Consider the following 17,934-nt stretch of genomic DNA (forward strand, 5'->3'; position numbering starts at 1 on the left):
CAAGTTTTTTGACACCCCTTTAAATCCCGCACTCAAGGTGAGTATCTCATTCTTCCCACCCAAGTCCTGGTCCTGAAGCCAAGAAAGGAGATAAAATAGAATCATAAAAGTACTCAATAAATGTTTTTAAAGGCATAAAAACGGGGAACAAAGGAACAAAGATGGGACGAATGCAAAACAAACAGCAAGGTAATGACTGATAGACTTTAAACCACAGTCATAACCACATCACGCGTGAGTTGTTCTTCACACACAATCACAATTCCATCCGGCAGAGCCTGTCAGTCTGGATAAAAAAATCAGACCCAACTCTACGCTGCCTACAAAAAAATGTGTTTTACATAGGAAGACACAAGTAGGTTAAAAGTAAAAGAGGGAAAATTACATACGCAGAGGAGGTAAAATGTCTCCTCTACCCTCTCAGGGCTTCTGGCTGAGGCTGATGTAAAGCAGAGTCGCAGGAGAAAAGCGCAGAGATTTTTATTTAATAATTTTTAACATGTCCAGGGGAGCTCCCCCTAAGAATGAAGATCCAAAGAACTGGCCAGGCCTAAGTGCTTATATACTAGGCTGAAGAAAGAGTGGCGAATGTGGAAAAGTAACCAAACCATACGCAGAGACTACAGAAAGGATTTATTTTAACCCAGTCTATTTGTACAGATTTCTCTCTGCCTAGACTCCCTTTCTCTGATGAGAAGAAAGTTCCTTTCCTCCTGGAAAGGGGAGGGCATCTTTCCCATGGGAGTTTCATCCCCTGCTTGCAGAAAGAAAAGGGAAGGTCAGCATACCCTTCTTGCACCTGCTGTGTTTCAAGTGCCTTTAGCTCACAATAATCAAGATACCAAAGTGGCATATTTTGGGGTTGCATGTCCTGAACATGGCATGTGAACTAATCACACGCCACATGCCATGCGAACTAATCAAAATAAAGCTGTAGTGGTTACATTGTTCTCAAACAAAGTAGATTTAGTGCAATGAATAGCGTCGAAGATTAAAAGGTAATTTTATAATGATATAGGTGCTAATTCATTAAGAGAACGTAACAATCACAATGTATATGCATCAAATAACAGAGCTTCAAAAGATATGAAGCAAAACCTGGCAGAACCATGAGGAGAACTAGACAAATTCAAAATTATAGTTAGAGAACTCAATATCACTATCTCAATATTTGATAGAGTAAGGACACAGAAAATCATTAAGGAGAGAGAAGACTTAAATGTAGCTATCAACCAACTTGGCTTAAATTGACATTTGTAGATCACTCAACCCCCAAAAATATATATATATTATTTTCAAGTACACCTGGAACTTTCACCAAGATTGATCATATCCTAGGCCATCAATAAATTTAAAAGGACTCAAGTCACACAAAGCATATTCTCTGGCCAAATGGAACTGAAAGAGATACCAATTACAGAAAGATACCTGGAAAACCATCAAATAGCTGGAAACTAATACCACACTTCCAAATAATCCATGGGCCAAAAAAATAATCAAAGGAAAAATTAGAAAGCATTTTGAACTCACTGAAAATGAAAATACAACATATCAAAAGTTGTGGATGCTGATAAAACAGTACCTTGGGGGAAATTTATAGTAGCAAACGCCCTTGTTGGAGACAAAAGGTCTCAAATCAATGGGTCAGTTTCTACCCTAGGAAACTAAATGAAGAACAAATTAAATCCAAAGTAAACAGAAGAAAGGAAATAGTAAACAGTGTAGAAATTGGTGAAATAAAAAACAGAAAAACCAATGAAAATTGTTGAAACCAAAACCTGCTTGAGAAAATTAATAAAATCCTTATGTGACCTGCATCCTTCTAAATTGACTGAACAGCATGGAAAATCCAGAAATAGATCCACATATTTATAGTCAATTTATTTGAGACAAATGTGTCAAAGTAATTCAATGAAGAAAGGATATTTTTTCAACAAATGGTGCTAGAAAAATTGGGTATCTTACACAAAAAAAATGAACCTGAACATTTCTCTCACACTTTCTACAAAAATCAACTTGAAATGGATCACAGACTTAAGTGCAAAACAAACTATGAAACTGCTGGAAGAAAACAGGAGGAATCCTTGTGACCTTGGTTTAGGCAAAGATGTTTTGGGCAGTGGCACAAAAAACACAAAAACTTCTGTTCTTCGAAAGTCATTGTAAAGAAAATGAAAAGACAAAGCCAGAGGCTGGCAAAAAAAAAAAAAAAAGGAAAAAAGATATCTGATAAAGAATTCATGTCCAAATATATAAAGAAATCATATAAGTAATAATAAGAGAAAAATCCAATTTTAGGAAATGGGAAAGTGATTTGAACACTATACACATGGCATATAAACACATGAAAAGAAGTGCAACGTCATTAGTCATTAGGAAAATGGAAATTCAAACCCCAGTGGGTGGGATACTACAACATACCTAGTAGAATGGCTAAAATTATAAAAGGACAATGTCAAGTGTTAAGGAGGCTACAGAGCAGCGAAAACTCTCAGTGCTGCCAGGGGTGTGTAAAATAGTGCAGGCACTTTACCATACACCCCATACCATACAGTTACTTATCATACAGCCCCGCCATCCTACCCCTAAATATTTACCCAAGTAAAATAAAAACTTATGTTGACACAAAAGCATTACAAATGGGTATATTGGATTAAATCAAAATTGAAAACATTTGTGCCAGAAGTGATACCATTTAGAAAGCAAAAATAAACCAAACCAAAAAATCCCACATAATGGGAAAAAAATTTGCAAATCATAGATCTACTAAGGGACTCGTATCCAGTATAAAGAACTTACCATTTGATAATAGACAACTTTTAAATGGGCAAAGGAATTGAATAGCCATTTCTCGAAAGAAGGTATACAAATGGCCAAAATGCACATGAACAGACGCTGAACACCATTAGTGATCAGGAAAACACAAATCGAAATCAGGAGATACCACTTCACACCCACTAGGATGGCTAAATAAAAACAGACAATAGCAAGTGTTGACGCAGATGTGGAGAATTGGGACCTTCCTACATTGCTGGTGGGAACTGGAAACTACTAGCAGTCAGAGAGAAGAAGGGCAGCATATCCATTTGATGGAATTTATTCAACCACTGAAATTCATGCTTATGAAGAGTCTGACATAGGAGAGAAACAAGGGGAGTGAAAATAGCAGGATGAAGAGCGCACAGCCAGACCAAACTCGACTGTGGGCTGCAGAGAGCAATGCCTGCATCCGGTATGTGCAGCAGTTGGGGAGTTGGAAGGTGCGGACCCTAAGGTGAGCCGGGAAGGAGAGAGAGAACATTTGCGGGGGGGGGGAGGGGTAGTGCTCCTTGCTTTGTCTGCAGGTGGTGGGGGCATTAATTCCTGGTCCCTGCCTTTCCCCAGGGGGTGTACAATCTGCTGGGCCCCACCAGTCCCCACAACTCATCCTCTGCTGTGCTGCGCCCAAAGCCCCAGGCAACACCAAGGCACTGAGGGGTGACCTGGGAGGGGATTTACTCCCTTCCATGATCTTCATCAGCAATCCCGCACTTCGGCCACTCCAAATACACAATTTAAGAAAATCTTGAAAACACGGGTTCTAAACAAAGCCCCTCAGGTGCACCCCGCCTCCCAAAAGGACTGAGAACCTTTATAACGAAATTCCAGCGTTGGCACAGTGGGGGCAAGCGGGCCCTTGGGCGGGCTGTCTTCTCCCCAGGCCACGGAAAACAGTCACGGAGGGCAGCTCTCGTTCGGGAACTGCGGTTCAGCAGGTAAAGCCAGAGGGTGGGAAAGAGCCGCGCGGGAGCCAGGAGACCTAGGCTCTGATCCTAACTCGGGCCCTCTGCAAATTATTTCTTCTTTCTGGGCCTTGCTTTCCCCTGTGTGAAGCGGGGCGAAAAGGGACATGTCCCTAGTGCCTCGGTGGGGAATCACTAGAGCTACAGCCAGCGGAGGGGCAAGCCCAGTGGCGGACGCAGCAGGTGCCCCTGACAGCTGCGGGCAGCACCCCCCCAACTCCGCAGGCCTCCGCGCTCTCTTCGACGACAGAAGGAATGCGGCCGCGGAACCGGAAGAGCCCCAGCTCGCGGGGCCGGGCGACCGAGCAGAGCGAAGGGGTCCACTAGCAGAGGCAACGCCTCCACTAGCGGGGGGCGGGCTCGAACCCGCGGAGCCCGCACCCGCTTCCAGCCCCTCCTCCGGGCGGGGCAGTGACGCGGAGAAGCCACGTGGTCGCACCCGGAAGCGCGCCCGCGGGGCCCGGTTGGCTGGGCGGTGTAGGGCGGCGAGCAGGTACGTGGGCCTCGCCTTCCGTCCGAGCACCGCTCCGCGCACCACCCCTCCGTGGGCGGCGGGGCTTCCTGCCTCCCCCACCCCCACGCGGCCCTCCCGGAAGTGGGGGCGGGCCCCACCTCGGCCGCACAGACCCCGCCCTTCTGGCCGGGGGGCCCTCCGCTTCACCTCTCGGAGCCTAGGTTTCTACAGCCACGGAGTGGGGCGGGCGCCCCCAGCCGGGCCTTCTTCCCAGGGTAGCTGTGAGCTTCGCGGGGGCTTGGGGGTGCTGCGTAAACTGTGGAGTGCGGGGCACACAGGAAGGCGCCATGGGGCGGGCGCCCCACGGATTCTCTCTCCCGGGTCGTCCAGCCCAGCAGGGGCAAGGCCGGGACCTGGACGGAGCCGAGCGCCCCGAAACAGAGCTGCTGGGAGGCGGGCGCGGCGGCCTGAGGGCGGTTTGCTGGGGAAGGTGGTGAAAATGGGGCCGGGGGTTTTCCCCAGGTTGGCCCCGCGCCATCTGGAGCTCCAGTGAGGCCTGTGGGGCCTCTTTAGAGCAGGATAGAGGAGAACAGGGAAATCACAAAATGACACCACAGGCAAGGTTCGCTTTCCAGCAACAGTAGAACCTAAGAAAAGCATTTCCACTTTTCTGGGAATTTGTCATTAAGGCCCGTCATGCCGGTGATGTAGCTAGTCTCGGTTATGCGGCAAAAGATGCTGAACCCCTAACTCTCCTTTCTTGCCTCTTATTTGCTTACAACGTTTGGTTTCCGGATTAGGTTACAGCTTTATGTTATCCCTGCCTTTTATCATCAAAATGTGAATGATTCTGGAGCCAGTTTACAAAGAGAAGCTGGGAAATAACAAGGGAAAGTAAGCCCACTTCTGTGTAAGAAAGCAGGGTTTGCTAAGTGCTTCCCGCCCGGTTCTTCTGTTTTTCCCTATAACCCTGTAGGGAGGTAGAGCAGAGGTTTGAGACTCAGAGAGTTGCCTTGGCCAAGTCGAAACTAGAACCAGGTCTCTGGTGCCTTTTTTCGTTTCCTTCATCGTCCCAGGAGGTCCCCTCCCTTCTGGGCCTGCTTCCCTGTGGGTCTGGGGTGTGCTGTGCTGTCTCCCCAGTCACTCCGACCAAGCCCATTGGCGCTGATAAGGGCGGGTTTGCTGACCACACCAGGGCTCTGAGTGACCCACGGTAAAATGAGAGTGCCGGGAAGGAAACAGGAGGTGGGAGTTAATGCTTGTGGGCCCCTGCTATGTCGAAAGGACTGTGCTGGCGGGTTCGTGTTGCGGGAAGGGCGGGGGGTAGGGATACAGGGCGCCCGCGCCTCCGGCTGTGGGGTGTATGTTCTGAGCTGACTGCCTACGGGCGGGAGGGAGACATGTGACCACTGAGTCCTTCATCAGCTGGTGCTCCCAGAAATGGACAGCAGTCAGATGAGAGGCTCTGCTTGCCCTCATGACTTCTCTGTGTTAAGCATTTTCAGGACACGAGATGCCGTGCTGCTTTCCGTGAGCTGGTCGTCGAGTGTGCCTCCTGCAGCCCTTTGTGAACCTCCGGCTGTGTGGGGGCTTGGCGGTGCCCCTTGCCAAGGTGGATGATCCTGCCTGCCCTGGGGGCAGAACGGAGGCAGACGGCACTCACTCTGGGCCGGCTCTGGGGCAACGGGTGGCACACACCAGGGCAGGCAGCGGACTGAGCCTTCCCTGTCCCCCCACCCCCTGCCCCAGCTCTGCCTGCTCCTGTCACCTTTGCCTGTTTGCTCCTTCCTCCCCTGCCTCCGGGCCGTCATCAAGGCCTACCACCCTAAGCTACACCTCTTGCATCGGCCCCTTCCTCTCCTGGCCTCCGCCCAAGGAGTGGGCCCCCATTACCTCACACCAGGATCCTTAACCTCACCCACTTGCACCCAGCACGTCACTCCCCACAGGCTTCCCAGCCTACAGGGGGCTGTCCGCTGCCGACCACCCTCCATGCTGTAGCCCACCATTGCCCTGCACACACGCTCCCTTCCCATCAGGCCTGCCCCTCGAGCCCCTGTCTTTAGCACACTCACCTGGGAGTCCCAGAGCCGCCTCTTCCACGTCACCTGCCCTCAGCCAGCAGCCTTTGCTTCACACTTGTTTGCTCTCCCCATCTCTGCCTGGTGTTGAGCAATTCCACGGGAATAGGCTGCATTCTTTGTTCACTGTGGAGGAACCACCTTGAGGCCAGGTGCTCGGAGTTGATAACCCCCCCCCCGGAGATTGGGGAGGAATTCATTAAGTGCCACCACACTGGGCGCCTAGGGGATCCGGGAGAGTGTCACTGAGTCTGAGGCCTCAAGATGCTGTGATCCTCTTTGAAACTGGACATCCCCTCATGGGGCAGTCAGAGCAGAGTTTTCTGGTCATTGTCATGTCTCGGCACACGTACAACGCGATCTTGTCCGTGTGGCGCACTGAGGCACAAGAGAAGATGTGAAGCCCCTGCCTGGGGTTTGCTCATCTGCAAGCAGCTGACCTGAGAACTCGGACCTCACCCGGCTTGGTCAGGCTGCCCCCAGGTTGAGAGGATCAATGTCTTGCTGCCCCCCCCCCACCACCCAGGGAATGAAAGGCACAGGGTGGGACGCTCTGGGCTAAGACTCTCCCCACTGATGAATAATGAGACACGTTTTGTATAATCAGGCATTAAAATGTGTGGCACAGAAGGTGCATGTGTGGGTGGTGGGGAAGGCGGTTTGGGAGGGCCAAAGATCCAGGGGGATGTGGCTGAGGAAGCCAAAAAAGTGTGAGCGTGAACTGTGGACAAGGTTAGGCAGCCGGTGTTTCCACCCAGAGCAGAAGGAACTCGTGAATGACGTTATGTCATGCTGAACCCACTCCTGGGGGCTTTGAAGCTTGTCTTCTGGAACTGTTTTTGCCTCGAGGAGAAACACATTTCTGAACTGCCTGGCGAGAGGTGCATTAGCCTCCTTCCACCTAGACCAGGCACTGAGGGCCATGAGCCACCATACTGCCTGCCCCTCTTGGGGAGTTGATCCTCTGTCCAGATCAGGAGCCGGGTCCTTCCGTATGCTTGGTGTAGGTGGGCCCATGATGAGTCTGACGATCTGGCGAGAGGCACTGGAAAACAGAGGCAAGAGCCCCAGCCTTAGCCTGGGTTTAGATCCCAGCAGCTCCAAGCTGTGAGAAGTCCTGCTCTAGAAAGTGGGAGTAACTAAAGATTCCTGCCTCCTCAGCTGGTTGTGAGGGTGTGACGAAATAAGAGCAGGAAGGCCCCTGTCATGGAGCCCGGTACCCTGTGAGGGCTCAGTAGGTGTTTGCTGGGGTTATGATCCTCTTCGTTACTCAGGCTGAGCTTCTGGATAAAGGGGCTGGGAGGTGACCTTGACCTTGCTTCTCCCTGGCAGATGAAGTGCGTCTTAGTGGCCACAGAAGGTGCAGAGGTCCTCTTCTACTGGACAGACGAGGAGTTTGCAGAGAGTCTGCGGCTGAAGTTTGGGTTTGAGGGAGAAGAGGTGAGTGCAGGGCAGGAGGGGGTTGGGAGGGAACAACAGCCCAGAAGTACCTGGAGGCGGGAGAACCTGCCCACCCGCTCCTGGCCCAGCCTGAGGAACTAACAGGGTGGTGCGTGCGGTCCAGAGCCCTGCACACCCAGCTGCTCGTCCTCAGAGGTTGGCCTCTTGACGCTCTCGAGTTAGTGACTTCACCCCTACTCCACCAGGGCTCATCAGGCTAAATGAGAGCAGGAGGAGGAGGTAGAGTTTAAACCACACGACAGAGAAATTTGGTGTCCTCGTTTTCTCTCCCTAAAAAGTTTAGCATAAGCTTAACACATCAATTTTTTTTAAACGGCTACGTTGAGGTATAATGGACATACCGTACACTGAACATTCTCAAAGGGTGCGATCTGTGATTCTGTCACAGTCAATAAAATACATTTGTCATCCCACAAGTTTGTGACCCCTGCCCCACCTTCCCCAATCTAGGCAATCACCAGTCTGCTTTCTGTCACAATAGAGGACTTTGTATTTTTTAGGCTTTTAGGTAAATGAAGTCATACAGTATATACTCAAAGCGGTTTTGGTCTGGCTTCTAGCTCAGCATAATTTTGAGATTTATCCATGTTGCAGCAGGTATCAGTAGTGTATTCCTTGTCCCTGCTGAGCGGGAGGTAGTCTGTGGTATCGGCACACCATGGGTGGTGTATCTGTGCACCTGCTGATGGTAACTGTGGCCCATTTTTCACTCTTCCCAATAAAGCAGATGTGAACATTCATGTGCAGGTCTTTGTATGAACGTCGCCTTTCACTTTTCTTGGGTCGACAGCTGGGGTAGAAGGGCTAGGTCGTGGAGGTGTATGCTAAACTTTGTAAGCAACTGCCAGGCTTGGCCAGAGGGGTTGTAGCGTATCCAGCGCACTACGCATGTAGGAGGGTTCCCCTTCCATACCCTCGCTAACACTTGGCTGTGGTCTTTTTAATTTTAGCCATTCTAATAGGTATCTCTTGGAATCTCATTGTCCTCATAATTTTCATGTCCTATTGGCTGATTTTGACATCATTTCATGTGCTTATTTGCCCTCTGTCTTTTTTCATTGAGGTCGGTTCACATTTTGCCCGTCTTTTTGTTGGGGAGGTTATTTCTTAGGATTCTTACTGAGTTTTGATAGTGTTACATAGTTTGGATGCAAGTCCTTTATTTGGTAAGTGCTTTGCAAATATTTTCTTCCAGTCTGTGTGTCGTCTTCACATCCGTTAACTGGTATTTTGTAAAGAGTGGAAGTTTTTCATTTTGATAACTCCAGTGTATCCATTTTTTGCTTTTAGGGAATCATGCTTTTGGTGTCATATCTAAGAAATCTTTGTCCAACCCTAGATCACAGAGTTTTCCCTATATCTTCTTCCGGACGTTTCATAGTTTCCACTTTTATATTAGGTCTAAAGATCCCCTTTGAATTTTTGTATATGATGTAAAGTATGGATGAAGGTTTATCTTTTGCATATAGACATCCAGAGTGACCCTGGAAATATTATAGCTCGGAGATAGTTGTCATTTTCACTCATAATTTCTACTCTCTGTTTGAAAGGAGTGATTTATTTTGAAAATTTTCTCCAGGTGAATTTTGGATTAAACATTTCTGCAGGGAAAGCAGTAGAGAGAGTTCTGGCATTTCTGGCGCAGCCCTGACGGGTGACCTGCCAGCCCCTTCTCGCTCTATTGGGTGTAATCACCAGCTGAGCCAGTTCTGCATGAGCAGCTTAATCCACCCAACATCACCAATATTCTTGTCACAGTCTTTAGGAATAAAGATATCAGAGATCATGACATTCTAGTGGTTTTCTTTAAGCTAAAAAACAAGTCTATCTATGAGGCTCTTTTATTTTTAGCAGTCAATACATATAGTTCTTTTTTCTTTTTTAAAGATGATTTATTTTAGAGAGAGAGTGCAAGAGGGGAGGGGGCAGAAGGAGAGGGAGAGGGAGAGAATCGCAGGCAGCCTTCCTGCTGAGCACAGAGCCCGACACGGGGCTGTCTTGGGGCCCCGAGATCATGACCTGAGCTGAAATCAAGAGTTGAATGCTTAACCGACTGAGCCACCCAGGCGCCCCAAAACATAAAGTTTTAATATTTTTGTTCTTAAACTTCTATTTCAATCAGGCCAGTTGAAGAAGCCAACAATCAGTAGACCTCTGTATCCCCAGAACGTGCCATAATATTGACAGAAAGGCACTCAGTATATCGGTGAATGAATGAATAAAACAAGCAAAAGAAGCAAGTTATCTGGTCATGTTTATCTTCCTCTTTATTAAAAGCCTTATAAAGGAACAAAATCCTGATTTTTCAGTTCCTAAGTGACTAAAGAAAAAATGTCTACTAAAGTTTTATTTTTATGTACACAACACTTATTTTTTTCCCCGATTCTATAAATAACATGAATTAATTGTAGGAAATTGGGAAATATAGAGAAATCGTTTTTAAATGACCCATAATTCTAGTACCAGAGCCATTAGCTCTTCTATATATTTCCTTTGGGTCTTTATCTTTTATATGTAGTTGGGATCATACCACATTTACAGTTCTATTTTCTGTTTATCCATTTGCCATTATATCAAAAGCATTATTCTTTTTTGTTAAATAATCTCAAAAGCATAAATCTTAATGGAAGCAGTATATTCCAGTGTATAAATAAATGTACCATTTATCTGACCATTTTTCCCATACTGGACATGTATATTGTTTTTAGTTTGCTAAAATTATTGCTGTAGGGAACATTCATGCTTGAATTTGATCCCACATCTCGTTTCCTTAGGATAATTTCCTATAAACAGAGACATTGATTCAAAAGCCATTCAAAGATAATGTACCACTTTATAATTCCAAGTAATAGTAATTCCTTTACACTCTGCCTATGCCAAATATTTTCATCTTCCCAACCTTTAAAAAAAAAAAAAATCTCGCTACGCCTGCCGAAAAAGCCACTACTTAAAAAACGAGTTCTGTACACAATCTAGATTTTTAAATGACTTTCTGTTAACATAATCTGTCCATGACAGTTCAAGAAAATTGTGGCACATGAGCAGTTGAACAAATGTTTGCTTCCGTGGAGGGATATTCATTCAGTGAATATTAACTGAGAACCTACTATGCACCAGGCTCTGGGGGTGAAGCAGTGACCATAGCAACATGATCTGCTCTCGTAGAACTTAGGGCTACAGAGGGAGGAGGAAAGACAGTGAACGGGGTGGAAATAAACACATGAGTCAAGGGAATGTTAAATGTGCTGAGGAAGGTAAGGAGTGACAGGGGCAGGGTGGCCGGGATGGTCAGGAGAGGGGCCATCTGAGCTGGGCCCAGGGGGTGGGCAGGAACCACTGCTAAAGCTAGACTCATCTCGGCTCCTGAGCGCTGAGGAAGTTGGAAGGAAATCCTCACCACAGCGTTGCATCCCGCTCCTGTTGTAAATGCTGCATGTTGCCCCTGGTTGGTTGCCTGTTTTTCTTTTCAAGGCAAGGTCTGACTCCTCTCCTTTCAGATTTCACAAGCTCAAAGTCGGGATTCGGCTTTCTCCATATTGCAGTCAGGTCTCCCGAGATCAGTGTGGGGAAGATCGGCTGTTCTCTTTTCCCCTTCCATTGAGGAGGGTTTGAGTGGTTCCCATTCTGCTGGCTTTATGCAGTTTTATTTGCGGATTGTCAGCAAATTTGTCCAGTTTCTCTTTGGTTCTGTTTGTTTTGTTCCTGATTTTGGAGGGCGGAGAGACTGGTTGGAGGAAGAGCTCCTAAAAGTGAAGGTTGGCTTGTTATGGAAATGGGGGCAGTACAGAAGCATAAAAAGTGGGGGAAGTCTCATACTCTCTCAGCCAGAAGGAATAACTTTAGCAGCATTGCATTGACTTTCTTCATATGTTTTCAATACTTGGGTTTTTTTATGCATCTTAAAATATCACTCACAGCAATTTTTTTTAACATAACATCAGAAGAATCTTCCATGTCATTGAAACATTCCCCTATTTTAGGTGGCTTTACCTTCTTCCGTCATTTAGCTGAGCTGTTATTTCCTTAACTGTTTCGCTGGTGCAGAGCATTTCAGGTTTTTACAGTTGCTTGCTGCCGTGCGTTATGCTGTAGTGAGCATCTTTGTGCGCATCTTTGGCCTATCCCCGATCATTGTCCTTAGGATACATTCCCCGGAAGTAGACCTAACTGCAACAAAAAGCATGGACTTTAGGACACGTAGAGAACGTCCTTAAGAGTCGGTCAGTGCTCCATTAAATGCCCCACACATTCCCCTGTGGAGATGTGGCCTAAGTCCTTAATGCTTCCTTCTGGATTCAGAGGCAGAACGGCACAGGTAGCTGGCTGACCCTTCCCAGCCTTTTCTCACTACCACTCAGGTGCTGGGTGCAGTCTCCTCTTGCCTCCTTCCCTGTCAGGGCGGTGGTACCTTCCAGGCAGGTCTAAAACTACGGACGCCCTTGCTAGCGAGGCCTGGGTCTTGTCCATTCCTTTGTCACCGGGGTCTGGCACTCCAAGCGCTGTTACTTTCTTCCCCTCTTGCAGCTTCCTGCCATGGAGGACCAGCTCAGCACCCTCCTGGCCCCAGTCATCATCTCCTCCATGACCATGCTGGAGAAGCTCTCAGATACATACACGTGCTTCTCAACGGAAAATGGCAACTATCTGTACGTCCTTCACCTGGTGAGTGTGTAACCCCTGAGCCCGTGTTCCTCTTCCCTCAGTGCCGTGGGCTATCTGTCCACATGCCTCGCCCTTACCTTGAACTTCAGACTCCTTTAGAAGGCAGAAACCGCCCTATCAGAATCCCCTGGGACCTAGGCCTCCCCTCGATCTCCTCCAGGATCAGGCCAGGTGAGGGGTCCCCTGGGGCTGGCTGACACCAGCCCCCTCCGCCTACAGTTTGGAGAATGCCTGTTCATCGCCATCAATGGAGACCACACGGAGGGCGAGGGTGACCTGCGGCAGAAGCTGTGCGTGCTCAAGTACCTGTTCGAGGTGCACTTCGGGCTGGTCACCGTGGATGGCCAGCTCATCCGAAAGGAGTGAGTCCTCGTCTCGGTCCCCTTTGGGTCCTCTGCCAAGCACCTGCTCAGGCCGTGCAGCAGGTGGCCGGCCTCTGTGAAGCTGCTCATTTGTACTCCACCCCTGGCTCCTTCCTGGAGACTCTCTAGCTGACCTCGTGTCGTATGTCCGTGTATGAAGGAAACTGAGAGGTGAAGTGTTTGCTTGGGCGCCTACTTCCTGGTCCTGTGCTCCCCCTCCATGGCCAGGGTGCAGCCTGGACCAGCCCTTCCACGCTCGGAGGGCTCTCCTGCTTGTCGCCTCAAGTCACACGAGCTTGCCCAGCCCTGATGGTAACTCTGCTCCTTTGGTTGAAGGTGGGGACAGGCAGCTTTCTCAGGGTCTCTCCTGCTCTGCCCCCAGGCTGCGGCCCCCAGACCTTGAGCTGCGCATCCAGGTGTGGGAGCATTTCCAGAGCCTGCTGTGGACGTATGGCCGCCTGCGGGAGCAGGAGCAGTGCTTCGCTGTGGAGGTGACTACTGGGCGCGGGAGGTCTCAGGCCACAGGAGTGTCAGGTCAGAGGGCTGAGGAGCTTTAAGGCCAAGTTTTGACACACACACACCACCCGCCGCGTCATGAGTGAGGTCACAGACCCTCAGACTCTTATCTTTAGAAGGTTGTTCTTTGTGGCCTCATGGTGGGTTCGATACTCTGATGGGGCTCCCTACAATAAAACAGTGAGACCCTAAATAAAACAGGCTTTTTAATGCAGTTTGGGGCTCACAGTAAATTATGGAAATTCTGAAGATAGCTCCCTCAATTCTGATCGCCCCCCGCCAAATTATATTGAGCTGAAACTAGCATGGACAGTAGTGAAAAATAAGCAGCACCCGCTCCCTCACTCCTCTGATAAATGTGTACTACCTACTGTATGCTAAGAGGTGTGCCAGGCTTCAGGAACAGAGATGAGTGAAGATACCATCACTGCCCTTGAGAGGAAATCGGCCGTACATATATGCCTGAAAGCATAATAAAGCATCCTGGGTGCTGCCTTATTGGGTTTCCCATCCGAATCCACGATGGCACGAGGGATGGCATTACCAGCTCTTTCTGAGACATCAGGAAAGGCTTCTTGTAGGAGATGGTCTAATGCAGTTAACTTAAAATCCACACTCCTTCCGGAACCGACCAGGCCCTGTATGACCTGCCACTGCGGGACTCACCCCAGCTCATGCCCCTCTGCCCTTACTCACTGCGCCCTGGCCTCCCAGGACTTCTTTCCATATCAGGAGCACTGGATATTTAATTCTGTGCAGTTCGGTAGTCATTAGCTACATTTGGCTATTGAACATTTGAAATCTAGTTTGTCCAAATTGAGTTATGCTGTACATGTAGAATATACACTGGATTTTGGTGTCTTAGTACAAAAAAAGAGTGTCAAACATCCATTAATAATGCTTTTATATTGTATATTGAAATGATACGATTTTAGGTATATTGGATAAAATAAATATTAAAATTAATTTCCCCTATTTCTTTTTACTCTTTAAGTGTAGTTACTAGCAAAGTTTAAATTATGCGTAGGGCTTGCCTTATAGATCCATTGGACAGCACCACTGTGAGCTCTCTTCCCAACTCAGGGCCTTTGCATATGCTCTTTTCTCGGCTCGCAGCATTCTGCCCCCCCACTCTCTCTTACAGGATTTCTTGTTCTTTAGATATCAACTTAGAGGTGACTTCCTCCAGGACATTATCCTCGGACACCCTACCCAAGTAGGTGCTGTTCGGTACCAGGTGTTTCCTACACAGCACTTACTCGAGTTGGCGTTTCTCTTGTCTCTTTCCTGGCATAGTGTCTGTCTCATCCAACTAGAGTCTAGTGACCAGACCATCAGCCCCAGGAAGGCTGGCCCAAGTCGCCCTGTTCCCAAGTGTCTGGCACATAGCATGCGTTCAGCGTGGACTGAGCGAGTGTACCCACCAGCCAGGGCCTGGAGCAGGGGAGGGTGGTCGGTGACACGGCTTCCTTTCCCTGCCCGCCAGGCTGTGGAGCGATTGATTCACCCTCAGCTCTGTGAGCTATGCATAGAGGCCCTGGAGCGGCACGTCATCCAGGCCGTGAACTCCAGCCCCGAGAGGGCCGGCGAGGAGGCCCTGCACGCCTTCCTGCTCGTACACTCCAAGCTGCTGGCCTTCTACTCCAGGTGAGCCCTGGTCCCAGGAGGCGGTGGCCCACACCCTTGCCTCCCCGCCCCCCCGCCCTGGCCCTTTATTCCCTCTACCTAAAAAGCACCACCTCCCTAGCCAAGAAGATCTTCAAGACCCATCTCTTCCCTGAAGCCTCCTTAACTCTTCAGTTCTTGACCCTCTCAGTTCATTCCCTTCTCTGAATTAGGTCTTTCCGGAACACTGTCTCCGAATCTGAATTCTAGAAGTTCCCCATAGGCTGTGACTGGTCCCCAGTGGTTTCTCATTGGTGGGCTTTTTTTTTCTTTAATACACCAAGTTTTATTTTAAAAATTAATGAACTGCTTAATGTTATTTGTACCTTGCCTTTCTCCAAGAAGGATTAAGCCAGCTGACACGTTCATAAATTCCTTGAGAGCCGGGACCCTGCTCCAAACTCCCTTAACCTGCATGCCCCGCGCCCGCTGTTACCTGCAGGGGGCGCCAGTGTGCGCTGACAGCCGGCTGCTCTCTCCGCAGCCACAGTGCCAGTTCCCTGCGCCCAGCTGACCTCCTCGCCCTCATCCTCCTGGTCCAGGAGCGCTACCCCAGCGAGACCACAGCGGAGGACGACGACCCTCAGGTCTTGGGCCAGCTCCCCGGGCAGTTCCAAAACCCAGTCTGCAGAGTGCTGGGCAGACCACCTGGGGAGGCTGTGTTTCTGCATCACCGTTCTGGGCAGGCTTTTGGCTTCCTGTTTCTAGAATGCATGTGGTTTAGTCAGTGAGAAGGGCAGATTTTTGGAGTCCCTGCCGCTCTAGGCCTCGATTCCCTTATTTGTGCAATGGGACAAGGGCTGTTCGGAGGAGTAGGGGACAGTTGGCCGGCGGTGCCTGGGGTGCTCGGTGGGTGCCACCATCCTTGCCCACACCATCCCCATTATCGGCAGCGGCTCGGTTGCCAGTGTGTTGGAATTTCGGGAATTTCAGCGGTTCTGGAGAAAGACTAGGCCACCTAGCGTTGAAACCTGGGTGGAAAGTGAGGACGCGCCCCCCCCAGGGCTGCGTGGTGGCAGCAGGCGCAGAGGGTGGAGGGCTGTGGGCGGAAGCACTGGGCTCCTTGGGGAGGCGGGGAGGAGTAGAGCAGAAGAGGAGCTCTGACTAGGTCTCCCTTGCTGACGGCGGCCTTCCCCACAGAAGCCGTGGAGCAGCCAGAGCATCCCCGTGCAGCAGGCCTGGGGCCCTGCTTCCACAGCCCGGGCCAGGAGGAGTTCTGCAGCAACCGTGTGTGGAGGGGAGCGGGGCCCAGGGTGGAGCCCTTAGGAGACGCTCTCCCAGCCCTCGGCCCAAGATGCCCTCTTCTCCCTCCCAGGAGACCGACAGCTTCTCCCTCCCTGAGGAGTACTTCACACCAGCTCCTTCCCCCAGGGAGCACAGCTCAGGTGAGGCCTGGGGAGGAGCCAGAGGAGGGGGCTAGAGCAGAGGATGCTGCTGCCCGCAGGTCCTCCTCTGCACCCCCACTCTCGCCAGCTCCAGCCTGAATGGAAGCTCAACCACTCAAATGATTCCTAAAGCTGTGTGACAAGCTGATTTCATTTAAAAAGTCATCTCCCATAGGGGTATTCTCTGCCCTTTTTTTTTAAATCAGTCAATGCGTAACTAAAATTAAATAATAATCATTTGATTTCAAGTATAATGGTTTAAAATGTATATATTCAGTCTCTATACTTCACCTGTTTTTCCAGACAATGTGGGTGGGTAAACAAAAGAAACGAAAAATATTCAAAACGTTGCTAACAAAACAATAGACAACAGTGCTGAAGAAAAAGATAAGCCAAAATCCGTACTGTTGTAGTCCCTCTGAATGGGTGTCACACTCACCTCTGAAGCTCTTGGGGGGAAGGAAGGATCGTATGGCTCACGTCACCTAATAGAGGAAGGCCAGGGGTTCAGGAGAAGACGCTTCTCAGGGACTGAGTTTTGAAAGGAATTTACTGTGTGGTGTCCTTAAGCCACTGGTTCTCCACCCTGGCTGCACGTGAGAACCAGCCAGGCCGCTTCAGCCAGACCAGTGAAGCTATAGTCTGTGAAGGACCCAGGTAAGAATACTTCTAGAAACTTGCCCCGTGAGGCCAGTGAGCATCAGCGGGGGAGCCAGCCCTACACGCAGATCTAGGTTAGTGCAGTGGCTCTAAACCCTGCTGCACAGTGGGCTTACCGAGGAGTCTTTAAAAACTCCCGAAGCCAGGCCTGCCTGTGCCAGAGATTGGGACTTAATGGATCTGGGATGTGACCTGGGCATCAAGATTTTCAAAAGGTCTCATGTGCAGCCGCATTTGAAAACCAGTGGGTTAGATGTTCTTAACTTGAAGTCCGTGGTTGGGCTTCGAGGAGCCTGGGACCCCTGAGACCCCACACCCGCTCCTGTAGACTTACACATTCCTGTGGGCCCCAGGGTCCGTGGCTGTCCTCTCGTCCCTAAGCTCTCCGTGAGCCCAGAACACACCAAGAGACACTGCTTTGGGGTGATCACCAAAGCTCCTTTTTCTTCTTACTGCTCCCTTCCCTCATTCATCACAACCCCCCTCCTGGCCTCTTTCTCAGTGGTTAGTTTTCATGCCTCAGAGCTGTAAATAATGCCATTTCCCAGTGCCTGGAATTCACCGCTTACAAATGGCTTGAGTTGTACTCATTCATTTGTAAATCAGGTGTTCACATGTATCTATCAACAGGCTTCCCTAGAGAAACATGATTACAAATGATGGCTCTTTGCAATGAGATATAAGGGAGAACAATATTATTACAAACATGTAATATTTCAAATATGTAATGGGTTCAGTAAGTTTCTGGGAGCTCTGCTGGGAAAGGAAAGCTGCTCAATTCCCTGCACAGAGTAGGTGCTCAGTAAAGGTTTGCTGATTGAATAAGTGTGCTGCCTTCTGGGAGAGAGGCACCATGGTAGACAGGGAGGGACCCGAGGGTGGAATTGAGGAGGGGTTCAGGGGGCC

The 17,934-nt window shown here is 49.3% G+C and overlaps 2 protein-coding genes across 18 annotated transcripts in view; one reads left to right on the forward strand and one right to left on the reverse strand.

Moving 5' to 3' along the window:
• On the reverse strand, positions 1 to 6,245 carry LOC141374704 (uncharacterized). The gene is made up of 4 exons (XM_073904563.1): positions 6,130 to 6,245; positions 4,602 to 4,803; positions 3,630 to 4,461; positions 1 to 72 (listed from the first exon to the last, which is right to left on the reverse strand). Exons 1-3 carry the CDS (start codon positions 6,243 to 6,245, stop codon positions 3,715 to 3,717), a joined length of 1,065 nt encoding a protein of 354 aa, XP_073760664.1. The 3' UTR covers positions 1 to 72; positions 3,630 to 3,714.
• HPS1 (HPS1 biogenesis of lysosomal organelles complex 3 subunit 1) overlaps positions 4,176 to 17,934 on the forward strand; it is a 23,966-nt gene continuing 10,207 nt past the window's right edge. For 2 of the 17 annotated variants that reach the window (XR_012381694.1, XM_073904343.1), the window contains exons 1-10: positions 4,286 to 4,511; positions 5,037 to 5,848; positions 7,650 to 7,757; positions 12,303 to 12,440; positions 12,660 to 12,802; positions 13,185 to 13,293; positions 14,805 to 14,965; positions 15,426 to 15,570; positions 16,124 to 16,210; positions 16,299 to 16,368. Coding sequence is in view for 16 of the 17 variants with exons in the window: in XM_073904343.1 (XP_073760444.1) it covers positions 7,650 to 7,757; positions 12,303 to 12,440; positions 12,660 to 12,802; positions 13,185 to 13,293; positions 14,805 to 14,965; positions 15,426 to 15,570; positions 16,124 to 16,210; positions 16,299 to 16,368 (961 nt within the window). In the remaining variant the exon portion in view is untranslated. The other 15 variants (XM_073904333.1, XM_073904332.1, XM_073904329.1 and 12 more) reach the window with 15 other exon arrangements.

The sequence above is a fragment of the Callorhinus ursinus genome, unplaced genomic scaffold (genome assembly GCF_003265705.2).
Source record: "Callorhinus ursinus isolate GAN/ISIS: 27379988/994484 unplaced genomic scaffold, GSC_fseal_2.0 scaffold20, whole genome shotgun sequence".
Lineage (NCBI taxonomy): Eukaryota > Metazoa > Chordata > Mammalia > Carnivora > Otariidae > Callorhinus > Callorhinus ursinus.

Excerpts from the sequence above, each read along its gene's own strand:
- LOC141374704 (XM_073904563.1), bottom strand. The coding sequence starts at position 6,245 with ATGGTGGGCTACAGCATGGAGGGTGGTCGGCAGCGGACAGCCCCCTGT. Across the intron at positions 4,804-6,129 it reads GTTAAGGATCCTGGTGTGAG|AGGCCCCACAGGCCTCACTG; the intron begins GTAATGGGGGCC and ends CCTGCTCTAAAG. Across the intron at positions 4,462-4,601 it reads CGACCCGGGAGAGAGAATCC|AAACCTAGGCTCCGAGAGGT; the intron begins GTGGGGCGCCCG and ends CCGTGGCTGTAG.